Source organism: Formica exsecta, unplaced genomic scaffold (assembly GCF_003651465.1).
Source record: "Formica exsecta isolate Colony F162 unplaced genomic scaffold, ASM365146v1 scaffold72, whole genome shotgun sequence".
In the NCBI taxonomy this organism is placed as follows: domain Eukaryota; kingdom Metazoa; phylum Arthropoda; class Insecta; order Hymenoptera; family Formicidae; genus Formica; species Formica exsecta.
The window spans coordinates 1,821,171-1,844,023 of record NW_021853485.1 but is presented as its reverse complement, the minus strand read 5'-3'; the positions used below and the strand labels follow the sequence as shown (position 1 = coordinate 1,844,023).

At 36.0% G+C, this 22,853-nt stretch overlaps 1 protein-coding gene across 3 annotated transcripts; it reads right to left on the bottom strand.

Annotated features, from left to right (window-relative positions):
- Positions 1-401: 401 nt before the first annotated feature.
- On the bottom strand, positions 402-21,954 carry LOC115243387 (polypeptide N-acetylgalactosaminyltransferase 5). 3 transcript variants are annotated; one of them, XM_029820336.1, is made up of 8 exons: positions 21,451-21,954; positions 7,249-8,023; positions 6,707-7,025; positions 5,940-6,117; positions 4,863-5,043; positions 2,436-2,674; positions 2,194-2,328; positions 402-2,091 (listed from the first exon to the last, which is right to left on the bottom strand). In XM_029820336.1, the coding sequence occupies exons 2-8, from the start codon at positions 7,868-7,870 to the stop codon at positions 1,942-1,944; spliced, it is 1,824 nt and encodes a 607-aa protein (XP_029676196.1). In that variant the 5' UTR covers positions 7,871-8,023; positions 21,451-21,954; the 3' UTR covers positions 402-1,941. The 3 variants fall into 3 exon arrangements, with proteins under 3 accessions (XP_029676196.1, XP_029676195.1, XP_029676197.1); XM_029820335.1 differs by lacking the exon at positions 21,451-21,954 and adding an exon at positions 20,923-21,009; XM_029820337.1 differs by lacking the exons at positions 4,863-5,043; positions 21,451-21,954 and adding exons at positions 3,457-3,637; positions 20,923-21,009.
- Positions 21,955-22,853: the final 899 nt, after the last annotated feature.

The following is a 22,853-nucleotide window of genomic DNA, read 5'->3' as shown; positions in this document are numbered from 1 at the left end:
ATTTAACTCAATTAACTCAATAGAATATACAAGTAATTTTATTGTCTTCAAAAGATTATGCTTACACAGTTCATACTATTATAATAATCGAAAATTAGTTGAATTTATATTATTTAACTCAATAGAATATACAAGTAATTTTATTGTCTTCAAAAGATTATGCTTACACAGTTCATACTATTATAATAATCGAAATTTCACATAATTAGTTGAACTGTGAAGCCAGAGACATCGGTTATATTCATTGAGCAAATGATTAAAATGGAAATTGTTCATTAGCGATTTTATTCATTAATAGTAGCATTTTTCGTAAAGCGAAATCAACTAGCCTTTAAGGAATGACGTATTTGCAAGAAGGTACTATCGACTACCATTTTTCTCGATCACGAACGGATATTTTATAGATCATTTATATAAAGTGAACTATAACATCACTTATTTTAACATATCTCAATTTGTGTTTTATACAAAAATAAATACCACAGTCTTAGAAAAGACAAATGTCAAGCTATTAACGTTGCACCATCACCATAACATTCTTTTGGATTACATAAGAATAATGAGTATATTTATCATTCAATCGCAGTTACAAAGGAAGATCTTTTAAAATCGTATTGGAAGTTATTTCACAAGAATGCAAATTTATAAATACTTTTCCTGAAGAATTATAAATTTAGGAATTTTTTACATTAAGCTAAAATGTAATTTTCATAATTGTGGGAAAGATAAAAAAGACATTTTATCACAAAACATGATATTAAAGAGGAAAATACTAGGATTTGAAACAACGTGATCTGGTTGAATTAGTTTCTGCATGAAATACAAGTGTCTATAAAAATTATTTACTTTGAAGCGTAATTTTTCATTGCGATCTATTTTCGCGGTAAATTTCGTGATAAAAATCATCTAGGGAAATAATTAATAAATAATTCGTAAATGTGCGCTATGTCTGTTAATGTCCCGGGAAAATATTCGCTTGTTATCGTTAATTAGGGAAGACACTCTAAAAAAACATTGAAAGATTGCATTATGTCTCTGTAATGAATGACAATCAATAATCGCATGCATTTAACTAAAACCTGATGGAAGGATTCTCTATACATTGTTGTGAAATCTGGATAAGTACATTCTTTACGTGAAACGACGCGTAACAATTAAATTATACGAACGAGATGCAACGAGGAGGAACTATTAGAATATAAAAAGATCCAGTGCTCTTTCCTAGTTATTAAATGGATTGTACAATAATAACTTCTATATTATTATCGGTAGCGTAATCACATCGATTTCACTAGCATTCGAGCATTCATTCCGTCATTATTTCGCGATGCATTTCTAGGATATTCACATTTTATTATTGCGCACTGATCTAATGGTCAATCAATCATCCATCATTGCACTCATCCGAAATTATCAAATATGTCTCTCTTCTGTATTAACAATTATTTTAGTTATAACAGTGTCATCTGATATGCTTTCTTCTCTACTGCTTTTCTTAGTCAGGAAAGAAGAAAAAGAATTCACTTTGTTCATCGTTTAGTCCACACTCATGTCTACACGCGGTCAAAGAAGTTCATCCCTGTCACTCTTATGTGCATTAAACAAGCCGTACCTCTTAAGGACTGTGCCATACACAAAGAATGGCAGTAAATTCTCGGTACTATTCTATCAATAGCGAATGGATCCTATAGAATTTAATCAATTAACTACGATCTCGCTTACGATGCGATTCGATTCCACGCGCACTGTCAATTCCATTTAATGCACACATTTAAATCATGATTAGGCATGATACTGAACTTGTCTCTTCAGCCACTTGTTGTAATACTTTGTTCTACGCGCGCAAGGTTCTTCGCGCTGAGTCCACATCTTCTCGGTTATCATTTATTAGATATATTAACAAATATTGCGTATAAAACTGGCGTTTAGAGTCGATTCGTATTAGCTGGCTTGCCATTTGAATTTGCTACGCATGATCCATTTTTGGCCAATATTATTGACATCGCACTGCGTCAAGACGGGTTGCGACGCGTCGCCCGAATGAGGTTTCGATAAGCAATAACCTGTATTTGTATGTCTAATCATTTTGGTCTGTGAAAGAAACGAAATTTGTCAGCAACAATATTACTAATTCATCGAAATTAATAGTTTCAGGTATCTTTCTCTTTCGTACGTGTTTTCACTGTTTTTTACCTCATCATTGTAAACCCATGCTTGATTACCACTCATGCCATGACATCTCACAATCTTCACAGGACCTTGTGGACTAGCTGCATCAAGGCACATATCGTCGGACATTATCTGTTGCCGCTTAGTATAGGCAAATACCTGAGTAACACAGTTTTCATTAGAGATAATATTCTAAATAGAAATAATGATTTGATTTCCAGTATAATGTTCGAAATATTTCTGTTCATCAAAGACAAAATACAAACCTGATTACCACCTAATCCATGACAATAACTAATTCCGACATTCTCTCCAGTCCTTCTACCCATAGTATCCAAACAAGTTTGCGTTTCAACATTTTTCACGTCGCCGAGATAGTAATAATCTAGCGGCATTGGCGATTCCGGATATATGTTCTCCAAATACCATCTGAAGCTCTTACACTTTAATCGTTCTCTGAGTTTTACCCGTTCGGAGACATCGCCGACATCGACGTTACGCGCTCCTACAAAAAAATTGAGATTTTCTGTAATACCATAATAACCTTATCATTGTAAAGTGGAAGAAGATTATTCACACATATCTTTACATATTATACACGTATGATAAATTCGTATCGAAAACAAGATTTGTCGCAGAATTTTGTGCTAAAATAAAGATATTTGTCGTGATATTATATGATACATATTAATGCTCCTAAAAAAATAATTGTGCAATTATACAGCGTTTTGTTCTGGGGATCTGAAAAGTGTAAAGAGGTTTATAAAGTAGCATTGATCTATATATGCAATAACTGTTTTGTACATGTGTAAAATATAGCGTGCAGAGAGAGACAGATATATTGTGCTTCATCGAAATTGTTTTGTGAGTAACTTTAGAAATATTGTTTCTAATCACATAAAACCGTATCATATATGAAACTCTCAATGCCATGCGTGACTTACATTTTGCTCCAAGTGTAACACCTCTAAATTCATTTACATGGCTCGTTCGTCTATTGTACCTCTGTTATATATATTATCCGATACATTATTAAATAATATACATTGTAGAGTTGAACATAACAATGATGTTTCAAAATTAAATGTTAACGGGTATCTGATAGAGAGAGATAGCGAGCAACCGTGTGAGAATTAATAATAGAAAATAATAAGGAGACATGCAGATCTTCCGAGTCGTTCAAGCATGCGCCGTCTCGGAAAGCAACCAATGCATAAGAATAATATACAGAGATACTCTTAACGACAGATTTCTTTTTTTTAGTACGCCAAGATGTGTTAGTGCTACCTGGATTAATGTTGTAATAGAAGTACTTCCATTGGTCCAACCAAACTTCCGCGAGCCGCGCATTGTTGTGGTTGACTATCTTGCTGGTACCGCCCGGGAAGGTATACGGGGTCGATTTACGGAATACGTGCCCGACGTGCGAGCATGTCGCAATTTCCAATGTCCCACCACACATCCATATCTAACCAACTCAATTCTGTTAGTGTGTTAGCAGTCACAATGATAGGTAACACGATAAGAGAATTAAAAAAAGGAAAAAACAACATGTATTGTAAATGTATATCGTATTCTGCGACTCATGGCTGGTGGATTGGCAACTCTCTTCTTGCGACTCCTATATATACCTATAACGTAGCTTGACAAGAGGATTCGATTAAAAGCAAGCGCAATTCTCGATCGGTTAGTCGGCTGGATGGATGAGTGGTTAAGACTACACCAGCATTTGTATCGAGAGATACAGAAACAAAATATCTCTGAAATGTCCATGTTTAGTGCTAGCGTCTATCTCTATTAATTCCACATTATGGAAATTATAGTACTTATTGCTTAGTCGGTTAAAGACAAATGTGAGAGCGGAGTATAGTATTTTGACGGTAATCACGTAAATTTTCTCTACTGAAGATAATTTTTACAGTTAGAGATCTTTCTTTTAACTCTAGTTTAGAGATATTAGCGACATAATGTATACAACTACTGATGTTATATATATGAAATATTAGTAAATACACACATACATAAATCATAATGTGCACAACACATATAGAGAACATGGTTAACTAATTTATAGTATATTTTTGTGTATATGTATATGTATATGTATATATATATATATATATATATATATATAACTATAATGTGTTAAAAACTATTTTATAAAAATATATATCTCTCAACGCAAGACTGCTATATTAATTATTAGTCAAATGGCGAGAAACAACTTGTTAACAAGAAAACAATGCATTCAAAAACAACTGCAAGTCACATAGCTGTATAATGAATTGTAATATTTCAATGTATATAAACGGTTTGTATCAGATACCCGTCAAATGTATGTATGATATAGTTTCACTTGATATATAATATTGCGGTTTTAAAAGATGCTTTATCAAATAACATTGTTGCTAAGCGCTACATGAACACCAGCTGTCTAGAAATTTCGAAATATGACGAAAAGCTCCCCCCTTTCACAATTCTCGAGAACAGATTTTTTTTAATATTTTGATGTAAATTACAGTGGATGTGTGTTAAGGTATATTAAATAGTTTTGCAAAATACGAAAAAAATTCTCGTGTTACAGCATGTTTAGATCCTGATATTGATGTACACAACGATGGCATCATTTAGCGCAATTCTAATTAACAATAACATTGCAGAAATTAATTAAACGATACACTTGATTATCTAACCTGGATTCATGGCATAGTAAAAATCTCTCCACTCATCCATCCAGACCTCGGCCACCCTGGCCGCATTGTGCAGGACTATCTTGCTGACACCGCCAGGGAATGTATATGGACTCTTGTCCCGGAATACATGTCCCACATGAGAGCACGAGCTGATTTCTAATGTTCCACCACATTGCCATACCTATAATGTACTCACAATTTTACAAATGATACACTGAAAATTTATAAGATACCCTTTAAAACTCGCCTTTTTTGTTAAATACACACACTTTATGTTACACAGTTATACATATAATATATTTATAACAGAAGTTGAACGTAAATTATTACCAATAAATATTAAAAATAATTCATTTCTCGTAAAGACAAGATTTCTACAAATTAATTTACGTAGAAAATATACATAATTATTTTATTAAAGCGCCAAAAATCGACAACTTGGATTATACAGAGTGTTTGATAATAATCGTTCCATCCGTAATGTACAGGCGAGTTAAAGTAGGAAAGTAGGAAAGTCCTTTACCGTTTTGCGATCTTCGCAATAATTAATGAGAAATTAATTAAAAAAGATCGACCAATTCGCGCGAGTATAAGCGCACAGCGAGAAGAGACAACCCAAAAGTATGCGGTCGCTAGGCGCACGACAAAGTTTTGGGAGGAGCGCTCTCGACGATGACGACGGTTACGAGCGGTATATAACACTGGATTCTCCTAGTGTCCTAGCAACTACATATCAATGAGGTCGCCCTTTCTCGCCGCATGCTAATACTTGCGTGAATTGGCCGATCTTTTTTAATTAATCTCTCATTAATTATTGCAAAGATTGCAAAACGGTAGATTTTCTTACTCGGTTTAACCCGCTCTACACATCACAGATGGGGCGATTATTATCAGACATCCTGTATATTAATCAAATAAATATATGAATAAAATGAATTATAATCTGAGATTATATATTAATTTATTCATTATGTATGATATTCTGTTCAATTTAGATTCACGGACGCTACATAAAATTTACGTAGATAATTCGGGTCAAATCAATAGGCTTTCTTATCGTATTTCGAACAGGCTTACCCGGAAGCTCATTTCAAGATTTTCGCCGCCCCAGATGTCCATGCCTTCGTCGTACGCGCCCAACTCGTAGAAGTATTCTTTATCAATGGAAAACAATCCGCCGGCCATAGTTGGTGTTCGTAGCGGTGCCGTTCTGTCGCCATTTCTTCTGTCCATTTCTCTCTGGGCAACTCTATACCTTATTGAGCAAAAGTTATGATAGCATTAAAATCTGAAAAATTACGATACTATACATGCGTAACATGTCACACTGATGTATACAATTTGATTCAAAATTAATTACATTCAATTTAATTAAACAATATTATATATATGTGTGTGTTCGCGGTGAATATGAATATCGTAATAAATTCGTCAACTCGACAGTTGTAATCATATATGAATAGAACAGAGAGAGAGAGAGAGAGGGGAAGAGAAAAGCTACTATTGATTACATTTTAGCTCGTTATATATAGATGTAATTAGATTAGAATAAAACTTGGCGAATTTACGAACGTAACAACTAAAAAAATAGGGGATTTATGAATTCACCATAATCTAATAAATTTATATACAAATATATCAACATCGATCAATAAATTTGGTATTTTACACAGCTTTATAGCTATGTATTAATCTAATTATTCATTGCATGCAAAATATGTAGATTTCCACATTTGCAACTCAAATTTCCTTCGCTTATTTAAGGAGGCGAGAGATTCAACTGATTCGATCAAAATTAACGTAATGCTAATAATAGAATTCAAGATACAATAATGATACAATACCATCTAAAGTTTAATTTCCAATTGAAACCACCCCACGTCATATCACTGGCTGGGATATATTCGAAAGTGTCATCGCTGATGACGTCTATGATCGGGCAGACAACGGTATGCCTATCGTTAGCGATTCTTGAGAGTAACGGCTCCAACCAACCCTCGGTGCACTCACAGTGTGCATCTAGAAACGTGATTACTTGTCCCTTGACGTGTTTCGCCCCTAGAAGCCTCGCTCTTATCAGACCCGACCTCTTTTCGGTACGATACACATATGTAGGAACAGGTAGCGTGGTTACATAGTCCTCCAAGTCTTGCTTTAGATGTTCTAGAAAGTAAAATTTAATCCGCGGCGTTACTTTGAGTTTCAAATTTTAAATAATATATTTGAGATTCTTCATTTGATATCGACATTTAAATTTCCTTCCGTTGCTCGGTGTGAAACATATAATATCTGATTGACAATTATAAATCAATATAAGTATATTACAAAATTAATGTTCATTAAGCGCGTTATATATTTATATTTAGCGATCCGATAAGAAACGTACCGCGCTCACTCGCGTCGTCCACGAGGATGATTTCTTTCAACAGCGATCTGGGAGACCTGTTTATTACGGACCAGACTGTCCTCAGCAGAGTAGTCCACGCCTCGTTGTGGAAAACTATCACGATACTCGTATCCGGAAGATACTTGGGATACTTCTTATTCTTACAACCCTCGAGTCTGATGTCCTTCAGGGATCGATTCAAGGAGATCATATCGCTGGCCATTAAATTGAATTGATTCAGCTTGAACAGCTCCTGCTGCTTGGCCTCTTTCTCCGGCGGGATGTGCACCGCTGCTCCCATCTCGCCGGGATTGCCCTTACTCTCCTTGATGACTCTCGCCGACCGCCATACATGCAACGCGCTCTGCGGATACTGCCTCTTGGTGCCTGCGTACTCGTGTTTCAGGGCTTGCGCCTCCTCGATTGGGATTTTCGGATGTACTTGGGACGGCTCCTCGGACTGAAGCGCGGACTGCTGTTGCTTGTTATCTGGACAGTTCCATCCGGACCCTCCGATGCAGTCCGAATAGAACATGAGCACCATAACGTCGACCAGGAACCATACCAGCGACGTCAGCAGTATCACTTGACATGTGTGGATGCGAATCTTGAAGCGAAACATCTTTCAACGACGGCAGTCCTCCGCTTGCACCACGAGCTGCTCATCACCCAGTCTCCGCGCGACCAAACTCGCGATTTAGATCCTTGGACGAAACTTGAAATTGAGATATCTTCGCGACACCGAAGCTTCGTAGAATTACATGACTTATCAGCGCTGCAACAGAGAAAGAGAAGCTGGTTTTATTATCAGAAATTTGGTTATATTTGACACATGGCTGCAAAAGTTCGACATGATATCGGGAGATTGTCCAAGAGATAAAACCAGGAATTCTTTTGGTAGATCGATCTACCACTTTAACTTTACGCACGCTTATCACAATTCAACGGATCTATGAATATAAAGCTTGGACTTTTTATTCTCATTAATTTTTATACAGAGCTTACAAAGGTTCATTATCATGCAAACTTTTAAAATCTTTTGCCAATAATGTCAAAGAGAAATGATGAATATTGCAATTAAAACACATCTTTTATAACTTTCTTATGCATATTTATATTGCAATAGAAAATATGCATACAGTCCAGAGTCAATTGCATCACCCGTTATGTGCAGGTAGAGCAGGTGATACCGAAGAGAAAAGTTTAGCATTTTGTGAGTTTCGTAATAATTATTGAGAAATTAATTTTAAAAAATCGGACAATTTGCGCGAGTATAAGCACGCAGCGAGAAGAGACAACCCAAAAGTATGCGGTCGTTAGGCGCGCGACGAAGTTTTGGGAGGAGCGCTCTACAAATGACAACGATTACGTACAAGCGGTATATAATGCTGGATTCTCGTGTTCTAGCAACCACATATTGATGGGTCATCCTTTCTCGTCGCGCGCATTAGCCGATCTTTTTTAATTAATTTCTCAATAATTATTGCAAAAATCATAAAATGATAAAAGATTTTTCTCCTCAGTTTTACCTGCTCTACCTGCACACGACGAGTGATGCGATTTCCTCTTATCTATGGAATAAAACTTAGACTTTTTCTTCCTATACATTAATATTGTATGATTTCGATTAGGATGAAGTTTATGAATTGCAGTTTGAGATAAAAAAAGACAGCAAAAATTGCACAATTTAATATGTAATAAATAATTATTTATACATATATTTACTATATAGAGCAATTTATAAAAACTGCTCATATATCACATTATCCATAATAATTTACAGCGCTACATGTCTTAAAAATGACATAAAATGTTATAAATTATAAAAATTAATTTTAGGATTATCATTAATATAAATTACTTTTTCAAATTTTACTACGCGATTTTTTAATGCTTTCAATCGGTTGCATTGTGAATGGAGATACATGCGACTCGCGCGACCGAAAATTGCGTATGTCAGCTAAGGGTAATCGGAGTAGCTTGCGACACTTCAGCATCTCTAATTTGTATAAGAGGCACACATCGATCGCGGAGAATGCAATTTTAATGCCGGTGAACGTTCCATTTCTATGAACTATACTCGGTACACAAGATGAGTTTCGTATACACACTAGTCTCCCTACAAATAGAACTGGCAATATAATGACACGCGATTTGCATACGCACGCATTTCTGCGCGGGTGTATTATAATGCCTATCCGCGCGGATCAGATAATAGTTGCCGAGCACACGATAAATTCACTTGTGTATACGTAGGTAGACTTTATTGCATTTATGTCGCGTCTGTAAATCGCTATCTATCGTCTCCGCTGTCGCTTCGACTACAATACTGGTAGCTTGCAATTTTATGCAAAAAACAAAAAAAAAGGTGCAATTGCTGGATTGTCGGAAATGATATACGTGCATCATTTCGCGTGCGCGAGGCGTGGCATTTATAATTTTCTATTTCGTGTCGAACGACGAAAATACTATTTGCGTGTCTCTCGATAAAAGCTCAACTCGAATTAGGATTATCGCGGTATTTGATCTCGGTGAAATTTTTAATTGCTATAATATCCTTGAAAAATGCAAAAACACTTTTCGCCGTTATTTTTACGCATGTTTATGGATGTTTCGATAATGTTTTTCGACGCGTTGTGCATTTTTCTCGCGACAAAAAATTTATATATCCTTTTTTTTTCAACTTTTATCTATGCATTGTGGTGCCTCTGGTACCGCGCACCACCATCAGTTGCGATCGATGTTGATACCAGCCGGTGTGATTGACAAGAAAAAGAAAAAAAAAAAAAAAAAAAAAAAAAAAAAAAAAAAAAAAAAAAAAAAAAAAAAAAAAAAAAAAAAAAAAAAAAAAAAAAAAAAAAAAAAAAAAAAAAAAAAAAAAAAAAAAAAAAAAAAAAAAAAAAAAAAAAAAAAAAAAAAAAAAAAAAAAAAAAAAAAAAAAAGTTAATAAAAAAAAAAAAAAAAAAAAAAAAAAAAAAAAAAAAAAATGTGGAAAAGATAAAAAAAGATCGCAACAGCAAAGTGTTTCAAAGGCGCGTCGGGAATACGCAGGTAATTATCTCACGCAGCTGAATCTGCTTGGCCTGGGAAATTATATCGCGATGAAGCAGCATTCGCTGTTCCCCTGATGGTACTAATTAATTAGCGACTGCTAAATAATTTACTTTCATCACGATAACGAGCGGGAAATGGAAGTATGTTGGATGACTATGCGCGACCCAAAGAACAACGGACGACATTCCCCGATGATATTACGTTGTGTAAACTTTCTATTGTAAAAAAAAAAGCGGCTGATGACAGCTTTTCTCGATGCGATTGTGCGTTTTATCCGTCATGTATACAAAGGCGCGTCGGGAATACGCAGGTAATTATCTCACGCAGCTGAATCTGCTTGGCCTGGGAAATTATATCGCGATGAAGCAGCATTCGCTGTTCCCCTGATGGTACTAATTAATTAGCGACTGCTAAATAATTTACTTTCATCACGATAACGAGCGGGAAATGGAAGTATGTTGGATGACTATGCGCGACCCAAAGAACAACGGACGACATTCCCCGATAATATTACGTTGTGTAAACTTTCTATTGTAAAAAAAAAAAAAGCGGCTGATGACAGCTTTTCTCGATGCGATTGTGCGTTTTATCCGTCATGTATACAAGGAATTAAAAAAATAAAGAGAGAATATCGGAGAGTATAAAATTCAGGAATTGTCACATTTTTTACATTTACTTTCGAATTAAAATGATAATCAAAAACTATTGTGCATATAAAAATCGATTATGTATAAAAGATATTTCATAATTTGCAAATAATAAAGCAATATTTAAAAGTTCTAATCTATTTTTATAAAGAAATAATACAAGGATAATCAAGTACTAATTTAAAAGAAAATACTTAAAAGTAATTTGCTACCAGATGTTATTAATACAGTTCTAACTAATATCAATAAAACTAATTATAATATAATGATACCGCAATGAGATATTTATACGAAATGGAATATATTATTCGATAGAATAAAATCTATCAAATTTTGCAACGAATTATTTGAACGAATACATTTAAAACTTTTCAAATTATATACATATATATACTTAAAACTTTCCTTCTTTGTAACGAGAGAATAAAAACAAGAAGGAAATCACGATAACATTATACATAATTATAAGTAGTGTTGTAATATTCGACTACTAACGTATTTTTAGTGTTTAATATCTCTATTTTTACAACTTTTCTTATCGAGAGCATCATAGAAAGAAAGGGACATTCCCAAGGAGGAGAGAGTAAAATTCTCTTTGTAGTGGTATATCTTTGTAGAAATGCTTTATAGTTAACAATATAATAGAGTTTCCTCCTTCCCCCCCCCCCCATATTCGCGGTTTACGAACGTGGCAAATGACTACGATAATTTTCAACCGTCATTGTAATAGTCAACCGATAATGGCTGTACTATTAGCAAAATTGCATGCGCTACGTTATTGATAAATCAATATACCGCAGTTAATATTGTTAAGATAGATCATTACTTCGTAACAGTATCGTAAAGGTTTGATAGCAAAATGATGAATTGTGTATAAAGTGCTGTCAAAGCATCAAACCGAGTGTCAATAACCCTCAATATATTTAGTGTTTCGATACGGCTTTAAGAATAGCGTTAGAATAGCGTTTTAGAAATACAAATATCCGTAAAAAAAGGAAATTTAAAGCATAATCTAGTTTTTTGACACACGTTTTTGATATTTTGAGTCGAAAATAAAATTCTTAAAGTATTTCATCATGCTAATCTTAACATACAGATTAAATCGAATTTATCAAAGTAAGCAGAATCGTTCTGAAATATTCATATTTGAATCTATTCTTAACAGAACAACACTTGGAACAATATTCAATTATTTAATTAATTATCTGAATATTTAATTCAATAATAATAATGACACTAATCTTAATGTTTCATTCATTATCAAAGTACAATATTTCATTACCGTGAAGTTATTACTATTATAGCGATCTATTTTGGAACTTTTTGATAGAATTCTGACTCAACCGCTAAGTTTACAGAGGCGAATATTTTCAAAATAACGTATATATTTTTGCGCACGTGTAATTATTCGTAATAAAACCTATTTTTATGACGCTTTCCACCGCATAATTAGATTTGAGTTCTATCAACTCTATTTCAATGAAGAATCATTGTGACCAAAGTGCTTGAAAATCCGCCAATATCACATTGACGCAATGCGACGCCAGATAATGTCATTAAGAAAGTCTTCCTATCCACAATAGGCAACTATAAAAGCTAAGCTTGTTATTCCCCATAAAAAGCTCTAAGCCCTGCAATAGTTTAGGCTGTGCAATAGCTTTTTTGAAATTCGAAGAGTCGAATGTGTATATGTTTGAACTTACTAAAATTGAATTATATTCCGAATTATATTTGCATTCTAGTCTCACAACTATTTTCCCCAAAAAGATGAGTTTACTTTCTAATATAAGAATAAAATCTGGCGTGATAATTAACGATGCATACAATATACAACTCAATAAGTTTTACGTTTCACTTTATAAAGCTTCATATCGAGGCGATTCCTCGTCTCATTACGTTATTATGTATATAATAATTTTGCGTATGCGCGAAATTAATATCGAATGCAATAAAACTTGCAACGTTTATTATACCAGGGAAGGAAGGCCAACAATTTATTATCGGATCTTATTTCGTCTACTCCGGGCTCTTCTTCCTCGAAGTCTCTAATTGGCAATATTTAACGTAAGGTATTTTTCAAATTTTAAAAATTTGCAAAATTTAGTTTGATGTCCTATCAGACAATATATTTACTTTAATTTCCGTCTGACAGCATATATGTGCATATTAGTGCTTAAACGTTAAAATGTCTCGCGGGATCAATCTAAGCCTTTAACAGAGAAAATTAACTAAGCCAACCACATGGGAGAAGCGGAAGGGTTGAACTCAGTATTAATGTAATACACGTCGTAATCTATAAAATTATGGAACTTGTAATTGCATAATGCATGCAGACTGTACATGTCGCATATCTCCCCTCTTCAGTTTAAAGCACGCATATAATATGAGTATAATAGATAAATAACTAGATAAATATTTCATACATTTTATTCACATAAAATATAATCATTGAAAAATTACATTCGATTGTACTCGAGACAAAAACTTCATTAGTAAACTATATTTTACATAATTGGTCAAATACAAGGTGCTCCAAAAAACTTGAATGTTCTTTTAATAGTAGATTCTCTGGTCAATTGAAATTGATTTTTTTTTCGTAATAAAAATGTTTTTTTTTTGTTGAAATTATTTTTTGCAATTTTGCAATTTTTTTCTATATCATATATTTTTATAACTACGTTTTAAATTAAAATTCTCTCTTTCTTTTAAAATAAAGTTCTACTAAAAATTAAGAATGCAGTTTCATTAATCTTTCAACTCTACAAAGTCGAGTTTGTAAAGGGCAAGTTTTTTTACATGGTTTATTCAAAGTTATTGATGTCTCGATATTTTCGTTGAGGAAAGATTGGAACATGCCAGAGAATATGCTATTGAAAGTATATTCGGTAGTTTTAGGACACCCTGTATTTTTAATGCGTGTATGTCAGTCGAAATTCAATTACTTTCTTTTGAAAGCTTTTTCCTCTTCGAACGGACGTGACGTGAAATGATTGCTATGCACATTCCAGACGAAGAAGGCTCCATTAAAAACCGGTTTTATAAATGCCTCGAAGCCTCTTTGCGCAAGTTATTTAATCATATATTATAAAGTAGATATAAAAATTCGTATCGTATTGTTATACGCCCGAACTAGACTATGAACGTAAACTGAAACGCGATCGTTCGCTAAAGTACTTGAACTTTACGAACGTCTTATATCACCTATTTAATTACAGGTAATAATTTTCTCGAAGTTAATACAATACTTATTTTCGTGTTATCATTCTGATAACACGAAAAACCAGAGCAAATTATAAAACGTGGTATTTGTAATTTTTATTCCAGAATTTTGTGAATAATTAAAAAAGAAATCGTACAAATGAGATATAAATTTATAAAATAATTGTAAATTAAAAAAGATGAGAAATTTCGGTGTTGTAATATAGAAGTTAATATGTATATTTATAAATCGTTATATGATTTCCATCAATTAATTTTTAATATTTAACGTTTCAGAGATAAAATTTACACATGTAATTTTACACTATGCAGCCAAATATTATGTATAAAATTTCCACTACATCGATAACATATTAAATTTCCCTTAAATTCATAATACATACGCTTGTGCACTTTAACAAATGAACATGCATTATCAATATCGTGGTTAACGAGTATGTACATACTAGTGGCATGATATGGTAAAATAGCGATCGAATATTTCATACAGTATAATGCGACCAAACTGAAAAGGCGTGACATCACGGACTAATTTAAATAGGCAACACTAGCGATTATAAACGCGATAGGGTGTTTGCACCAATACTTACACGCGCAATAAAATCTCCCTGAACCATGCAAATCGATTCAATATTGATCTCGTTCGACGTTAAAGATAGACCTCTCAGTTCCAGCAGTTTTATATCACGATATATATTTTTAGGACGTTTATAAATGATTATACGCAATTACCTAACATAAGAGAGTGCCACATAGCATCTCGTCCTCATCTTCAAGTTATTCTTTCTCAATAATTAAAGTATCAGGCATTTTTTTAAGATACTGGATTTTTTAAATTAATGATTACGGTCTTTTTTAAATATCAAAAATAATCCTCTAGCATTCGATACGATAACACAACCAGTTTAATTTATCGCTTTTAGATCGTATCTCGCGGGTTCCTTGAAATCTTTAATTTCATCACAAAGTGACATAATACAGTAATTAAGAGATTTCGTAATATGTATGTCGTATATATAGTGGGACTAGGTTAAGTATATACAGGTTCGAATTTGTGGGGGAGAATACACAATGCGCTCTCCTGTGTTTAGAATTATTCCGGAGCGGGCATAGACAATACGCAGCGGGCGATATACAATGAAGATCGTGGTATCGCATGGATACCGTTATTATACGCGCCCGTTTTATACGGGTCACAAACCGGCATAAAGTTTCCCGGGTAATGGAGAGCGGATTAACAACGAAACGCACACGCACGTACGTGCTTATTTCGGACTGCCAGTACATCTCGCGCAGCGTGTCCCGCAAATGTTAACTCTCGTTACGCACGCTGCGATTGTTTATCTATAACAAGCCACGGGGCAGTTAACAATTAATTAATAACGCGATTAATTAAACTTCTTGATCCCCTCGTATCCTGGGTAGAGATGTATTCACGCGATAGTAATAGCTGCGCAAAGCGTGTGCTTTATATATATATATATATATATGTATGTATATTTGATCATCTCATAGAATATATATTTTTTTTTTTCGGTGTACATATATATATTAAAAGATAAGACGAGATATTTTTTAAATAAGATATATATCGTGATTTTTTATTATTTATGTGCGCCCCGGTTAATAAAATATTATTAATAAAATTCTCTCAATTAAATTTTCGACGTCATTTTTTCCCTCCTCCCAAAAAATCTGGGCGATTCGATAATATGGAATGACCCACGCACATATCGCGTGGTAAAAAAATACGATATAATAAGATTTTTGCAATTTTGATAGTGTTTTTTTACGATGTACTTATTCACGTAACCTGATTTTTCTTCAGGTTTCTTGTTACGCGGCTCGTTTGTAAGTAGCGCTTATCGTTCGCGAGCAAAGCAATAACTGTCATATAACGTGAGCATTCAAATGTCCATAAAGATCGGCATGGTTATTATTATACTTATAATCTCTTTTAAAATTCTTTCATCCACAATGAAGAGTTGATCGGTGAAGTTTATTAAATTTGGAATTTTGACTTCGTTTCTGTATAAAATTGGATTGTATAAATACACAAGCAGGGTTGGCAAAATTCCATATTTTTTGGATAAAATCCATGCCAGAGGTATTATTAAAAACCGGTATTTTTCGGAAAAGAACAGCAAAAACTAGTCTTTTCTATAAAAAATATTAAAATAAATAAAAAACCGATTTATCAATATTCGTCAGTTGAGAGAATATTTTCTAATTTAAGCTTTATCTAAAATAGATAAAATCTATTTTAGATAAATTCTGTAATAAATTAGGAATCGACAGATAAATTAGTTTTTTATGAGAAACTGTTGAAAGGTAAACGTGAATTATATATTTATATCGGTAAAAATTTTTAATTCTGTTACTATTACATTTTTTATTAAATTTAGGAGAATTGATATAATATTTAGTAATATTTATATTCCAAAATTATTGTTTTAAAAATTTCACATAGTTAGAGAATTAGAATTAAAAAAGACTTTATTATTATATTATTAATTTTTTTTTAATTCTAATAATTAGCATGATTTATTAATAAAATATCTTTTTGCATAAAGTTATATAAATATATTTTTATGTTACATATTAATTATTTTTATAGTTTTTGCCATTTTACTGGATAAAGTTCGGGACCGTAAAAAACGGAATTTTTACCATGGTTTCTTCTACTCACTTTTCCGTCCAATCCAGTATACGTGTATTAAATATCTTTGCATTTTATGGTTGTGACAGAAAATGTCACGAAAGGTCACAGAAAAGTTTTATAACCAGCGTCCTTGCGTTATCGGCTGGCGTTCAAGTGTTGAGTCTATCTCAGCTAATCGCTCCGTTCTAGCGAGAACCTTTCACTCGTTTCGTGAATCACTATCGAAGCGCGCCGCTAATTAAGTATCGTTTCTATCCCGCGTGAGAGAAAAGCAGTGACGTAAATCGGCGAGTACCGATGATCACGTAGTATCATCCATCAAGAATACCATCTGCCGGGAAAGTACAGCGTGTGATGTAGCAAACGCGTGATTTCGCTAATATTTCACCATCGTTGCGACGATGCAGAGTACAAAAAAAAAAAAACCAACTTCTCTTTATCAAGAATTTTATCAAAATCTTTATCCGTAACGCGTGCTCTTCGATCAAAAATAATTAATCCGAGCATCGAGTTAAAATACACGTGGAATTAATCAAAAGGTAAGAGCTGAACATGTTGCACGGAAGTTGCGTACAATTAATTGGCCGTCAAAGTATAATACATCTTTGTTATTTCTACGGACGATTTAATCTGGATGAACCTGATGAGCGATCGATATTCGAGCATATCTGACTCTCAAGGTACGATATATAATTAGACAATTCTTATTCGAACGCGTATCAAATCTCTCCGGAACGTACAAAAGCAAGCGGAATGGAGCACAAAGAGATGTGTCGAGTATAAAATTCTTAACGACGTCATTCAGTCTGTGCATTAACACAAATGGACCATTTCCACAATATCGCGGAGAGAGAAGCGCGCGCAATAATAATCTCTCTCGGATATCTCCCCACGCTTTCCAAACTCCAAACGTGAGAACACGGTCCCCAGGAGGCATCGTTATTGCAATCCTCCCCCCCCCCTTTTTGTACGAGCATCCTGGGCATCCGCATGTTCCGTGACGGATCGCTCTCGACGCGCGTTACAAAACGGCGCGGCCTTGAGGCTTGAGTTTCTTCGAGAGACCGATCGGTGCCCCGATGCAGGTCTCCGACGAGGGGTTTATACGAGCCTCGCGAGACGGATAACGGACGGACAGGTGCGCCGCATTCCGTTAAACGGCACTCCGGCTGCACCGACGACAACGACGCCGACGAAGACGGAGTGCGCGTCCACTTTTGTCTCGCTACGAGAGAGCCTCTCGTTCCGTTTTTCGTGCGAAACGAGGATCGAGAAAGTAGAGGGGGACGCGAATACGTGCGGGAATGTCGCGATCGAATTTGTGATACATTCGTATGCCCGGAGAGCGCCTCCGATTTTACGCGATTGAACGAACAATGGACGAAAAGCCGAAATCCCGCTTTCACTCGAGAATCGAGAAGCATTCAATTAATAGAGGGTGTGCTTTAACTTAGGTACTTTTCTTGAAGAATTCTTTACGAACTTTAAAGCCGAGAAGATTAAGTTTAGAATTCTCTCTCTGGGAAGTTCTTAAAAAGAAAAAAAAAAAAAAAAAGAGGAAAAAAGAGTCCAACCGCTATTATATCAAACTCTTCAATCGTAGACTGGAAGTGGGAATGAAAGGGAATTATTAGTGCCGGGAATAAGTACAATGGCGTTCATTTGCATATTACGAAGAAAGCACGAGCGGCACGAAAGGTACAGGCAGATATGAAGAATTTTCACGTCACTTACGTCATTGTATATTTTTCGTTCACAATTAGCATTATTCAAATTCACTGATGTATGAAAAGGATTATTGTCCAACTCGATTCACATTGAATCAATCTTAATTTTCACGACACCGCGAGAAACGTAATCGGACCTATTTAAAAAAAAAAATGTGGAATGTAAAAAAAATGCTTTGTAAATCGATTGAGTGATCTATATTTAAAAAATAAAAATTGTAAAGATACTAGAAAAAATAATTTCCACGTCGCTGATTGCGAGACTCGTAAACAAAACGAACGCCGCTTTTATATCTCGTCAATTTTTTTTTAATGAACGATTCGCTTAAGTAAGTCACGTCTTCTGTTTTGCTCAACTTAATTTTTAGCTCATGATGCAGCATGGGATGAAGACCCTAGCTGAGTTGACCTAGTTTTGATAGATCGATCTTGACTCGACGTATCTCGCGAATATATATTTAAACTATTAATCTCAATATTAAGCTCTGATTTTCTTCATATCATTTATGAATCATCATCGCAGAAGCATACTGTCTACGGGTATATAAATAGCAGAGTGAAATTGGGAAATAGGAATAAAATTTCATGCTTGACATGGATAGAAGAAGAGAACTATTATTTGCAAAACTTCTATGCACTTAGAAGGAGACAAAAGGATCAGAAGATAGATTGAGGTTGAACTTAATCTACGGAACTGTTGAGTCTCATGGCTCTAAGTGGTATAAGTTAGTAAGGTAGTTCTAAGCAGTAGCCCGAAGGCTCTCTGCTTAGATCAAACGTGTTACATGAATGAAACGTGGAACCGGACGACGACGTTTAGAGAACGAATGTAGAGCAGAAATAAAGTAACGTATAGTGTCTCTCTCCTCAGACATGTATGCGTAAACAACAACAGTGTACACACATACGTCATATGTCTGTTTTCTCACCATATGTCATAGATAATTCTTAAGATATGAGTTAATGATATTTATAGGCCGTGTAAACGCTTAAATATTAGATAAGGAAAATAACTTTTAGATATAGATACATTGATACTAATTAATTATGTTCGTGAATTTGTAAGATTTGAAAATAATGCAAGCATTTTTTCTTTCTTTTCCAGATCTCTGCGAAAAGATCTGGATCTTAATTTTTCCGGAATATATAATTTATCCAGTATTGGAATTTCTCATGGAATAAAATACGTAATTTTCTTGCTTTCTACTATACACTAAAAATTATAAAAACTTCATTTTCTTTAAAATATATAAAGAGATAGAAAAAAAAGATAATAGTAAGATAAGATCAGATAAGATAAAATAAACAAATTTTCGACGTATTTTTGTCTATTATGATTACCAGTGCTGGAAATTTGTATGGTCTATGTGTGTGTGTATATATGTATATTACATTTTTTAAATTAAATTTTTTAAATTTTTAGAATCACGCGTGGATTGACTTTACAGTTAATTAACAAAGGGTTTTTTTTTCTCCTTCTTCTCTGTTCTTTTTAGCGTATTTTTCACAAAGTTCCTAGTCGGGAAAAGTCGGCGCAAAGAAAACGCGGTGCGCGGTATTTATGTATATATATACCTATGTATATTAAATCTCGAGAATTGCATTTTTAATCTTTGAAGTCCGGGGCTGCGCGAACTTCAACCACATTTTCCCCGTCTATCTCACTCTGTCCTTTTGCCAGCAGTATTTTTCGCAGGGCGTGCCACGAGTAGCGGTGAAAAAAGATCGAGCGCGAAATTTACGTACGTGTAAGCGTATATATTACGTCCTTTCGGGAAGGAAAAAAATTTTTTAAAGAGATCTTGAATTCTTTTTTAAAACCCTCGCATTATCTCTCCCTCTCGACACGATCGGCCTCGAGGCGGCGCGAGATGAACAACTCGCTCGTGCGTAATATCCGTGAAGCTTAACACACGCTCGCACACGCGGCACTTACATACGTGCATACTTGACGGGACCGTTAAGCCACGAGGCCGCATGCTTCTGGCCACGACCGCCTCGTGCCTGCTCGTTCGCCCGTATCTCTCCTCGGCAAGGTATCACTTTGGAAGAGAGCGAAGGATCGTCGGGGTCCCTTGGACCGGGGAATGTTTCCTCGGTCGCGATTAATACATACGCACCGAGGGAAAATTATCGCGTTTGCGATCCGCTAACGATCTAGCGGCAAATCCGCACGCACACGGATACGTGCTCGCGCGAGCGAAGCGAGGGCGACCGAGGCGGGGGGGGGGGGGGGGGGGGAGCGATACGGTAAGACGGAAGAGAGGCCCCCCTTCGCGTTTCGACGCGCTAAACGTGGCACGGCGCGCTTTTTCCACGAACTTTTCTCACAGAGATAATATACGTAAGAACGATGACCACTCACGTTTCGTGTTGGATACTTGGTACTATCTTGATAAGGAACCGCTAAGTCGCGCGCCGACGAGGATTCCTCGACGAGGCTCGAGGATACTCGCGCTCTTCCTTTTAGAAATGAACTGTCCCGACGGTGGGCTTCAGGGATCTACGTATCACCACTTCCAACACAGCTGTGTACGTTAATTACGCCGGCGCGATAAGAGGACGGATTCCTGGTAAATGACACTGCACGCGCGCGGGGATTGTTCGCGAGAATCGCGACGCGCGCTCGACAGGAGAGGACCGATCGTTACACGCGCCTCTTCGGATGTTCGCCAGCACGGTTCTCCTCCCGGCCGACGAGATCCGAGAAGGGCGATCGGTGCGAGAATAGAACGGCGTTGGGATCCCGCGATAAAATGTGTGTACAATGTTGCACGTCGTAGGGGGAGAGAGAAAGAGAAAGAGAGAGAGAGAGAGAGAGAGACGACGCGCTCTCCCCTCGTCGAGCGAGTAGCGGATTCGGAGACGGTCGATTCGTCCCGTCGATACGCACCTTCCTTGCCTCGGCGGCGATTTACCCGACTTAACGGCGCGATGCAGGAGATAGCTCGCGGGCGTACATCGTCGTCCGTCGTCGCACTCTAAACTCGTAGGATACGCCTGACATCGCGCGACGCGGCGCGGAGCGAAACGAGCGCGATGAACGGCACCGAGGTTAGGGCGGTTCGCCGAGTGACAGAACGACACCTGTTCGACGTTCGCGGCAACTCGACGAGCGATGTATCGATAGTCGGGCAACGCGCGATCGCTACTCGAGATTTTTTGTTTTTCTTCCTATACGTTCTGCTTCTCATTCAATATTTAGCGACTTATTATCTCCCTCAAATTCGAGTTCGACAACTTGTATATGTTTATTTTAGATAAAATATGAATTAAAGATAGAATAGAGTTTTTTGTCAAGTACACATAAAATATATTACTCTACGGGATATCCCACATATATTTTAGGTAAGGATGAATTTTCTTTTTTATGGCAACAAAGCGTGCTTTCTGAAAGTGTTTCATGTCAACTCGAATAAAATTTCTTTAAATGTTTTATCACAGTAATATCATTTTATACTTTATTTATATAAGAGACTGTATATATAATATTTTTCGCAATGTTTTAATTTTTTTTTCCAATCCTTGCAGCGATCTGAAATTTTATTCGAATTCATTCACTCGATTTATATTCATTAATCATTAATTATTCATTAATTCATATCAAATTGATTGTAGAATAACGTTTTTACACGATATACACATTTATTCTCACCAGCAAGAGCGGATTTTAAGACGCGTGAAAAAAGCATCGTCTCGGCGTATAATTGAGGAAACGACCATTATTTATATGCGTGTCGGCTTTTTTTTTCCAGCTTCGAAAAACCGTGCGCGTCCGCGCTCGCGCGGATCGCTCGCCAGATGGCGGCGCCAATCGGCCGCTATATTGATCAAGTTGGGATTTTGCGAGGAGACGCGCGCGTTGATAAGATCTCGCGTATATTTTTCGATCGCGCACGCAATACCTATCTATCTACCTCCGCGCGACGTGTGTGCGTGACATTTGTCGCGCGCGGCAAGTGAGCTCGGCTCGCGCGTGACGTGTGAATTTCGTTCGCCGCGGAGCCCCCCGCGTTAGCGGCAGCGTCGTCGTAGCCGTAGTCGCGTAAGCCCTCCCTCGCCCATGACGTCACTCGCGAATTACACAAGCGTCATCGCTCAGTCTGTTGTGGAAAATTTTGTCGCGGGATCCATGGTGGCGAAGTGCGTTGCTCCTTGAACGGACGACCGGCGAGTCTCTCTCGAGTGTCGATTACGCGGCGACGAAACTCTACGCGATCAAAGTGAGCGCACATCGCCGATTCTCCTCTGTCTTTCTTCCTCTATCTCTCTCTCTCTCTCTCTCTCTCTCTATCT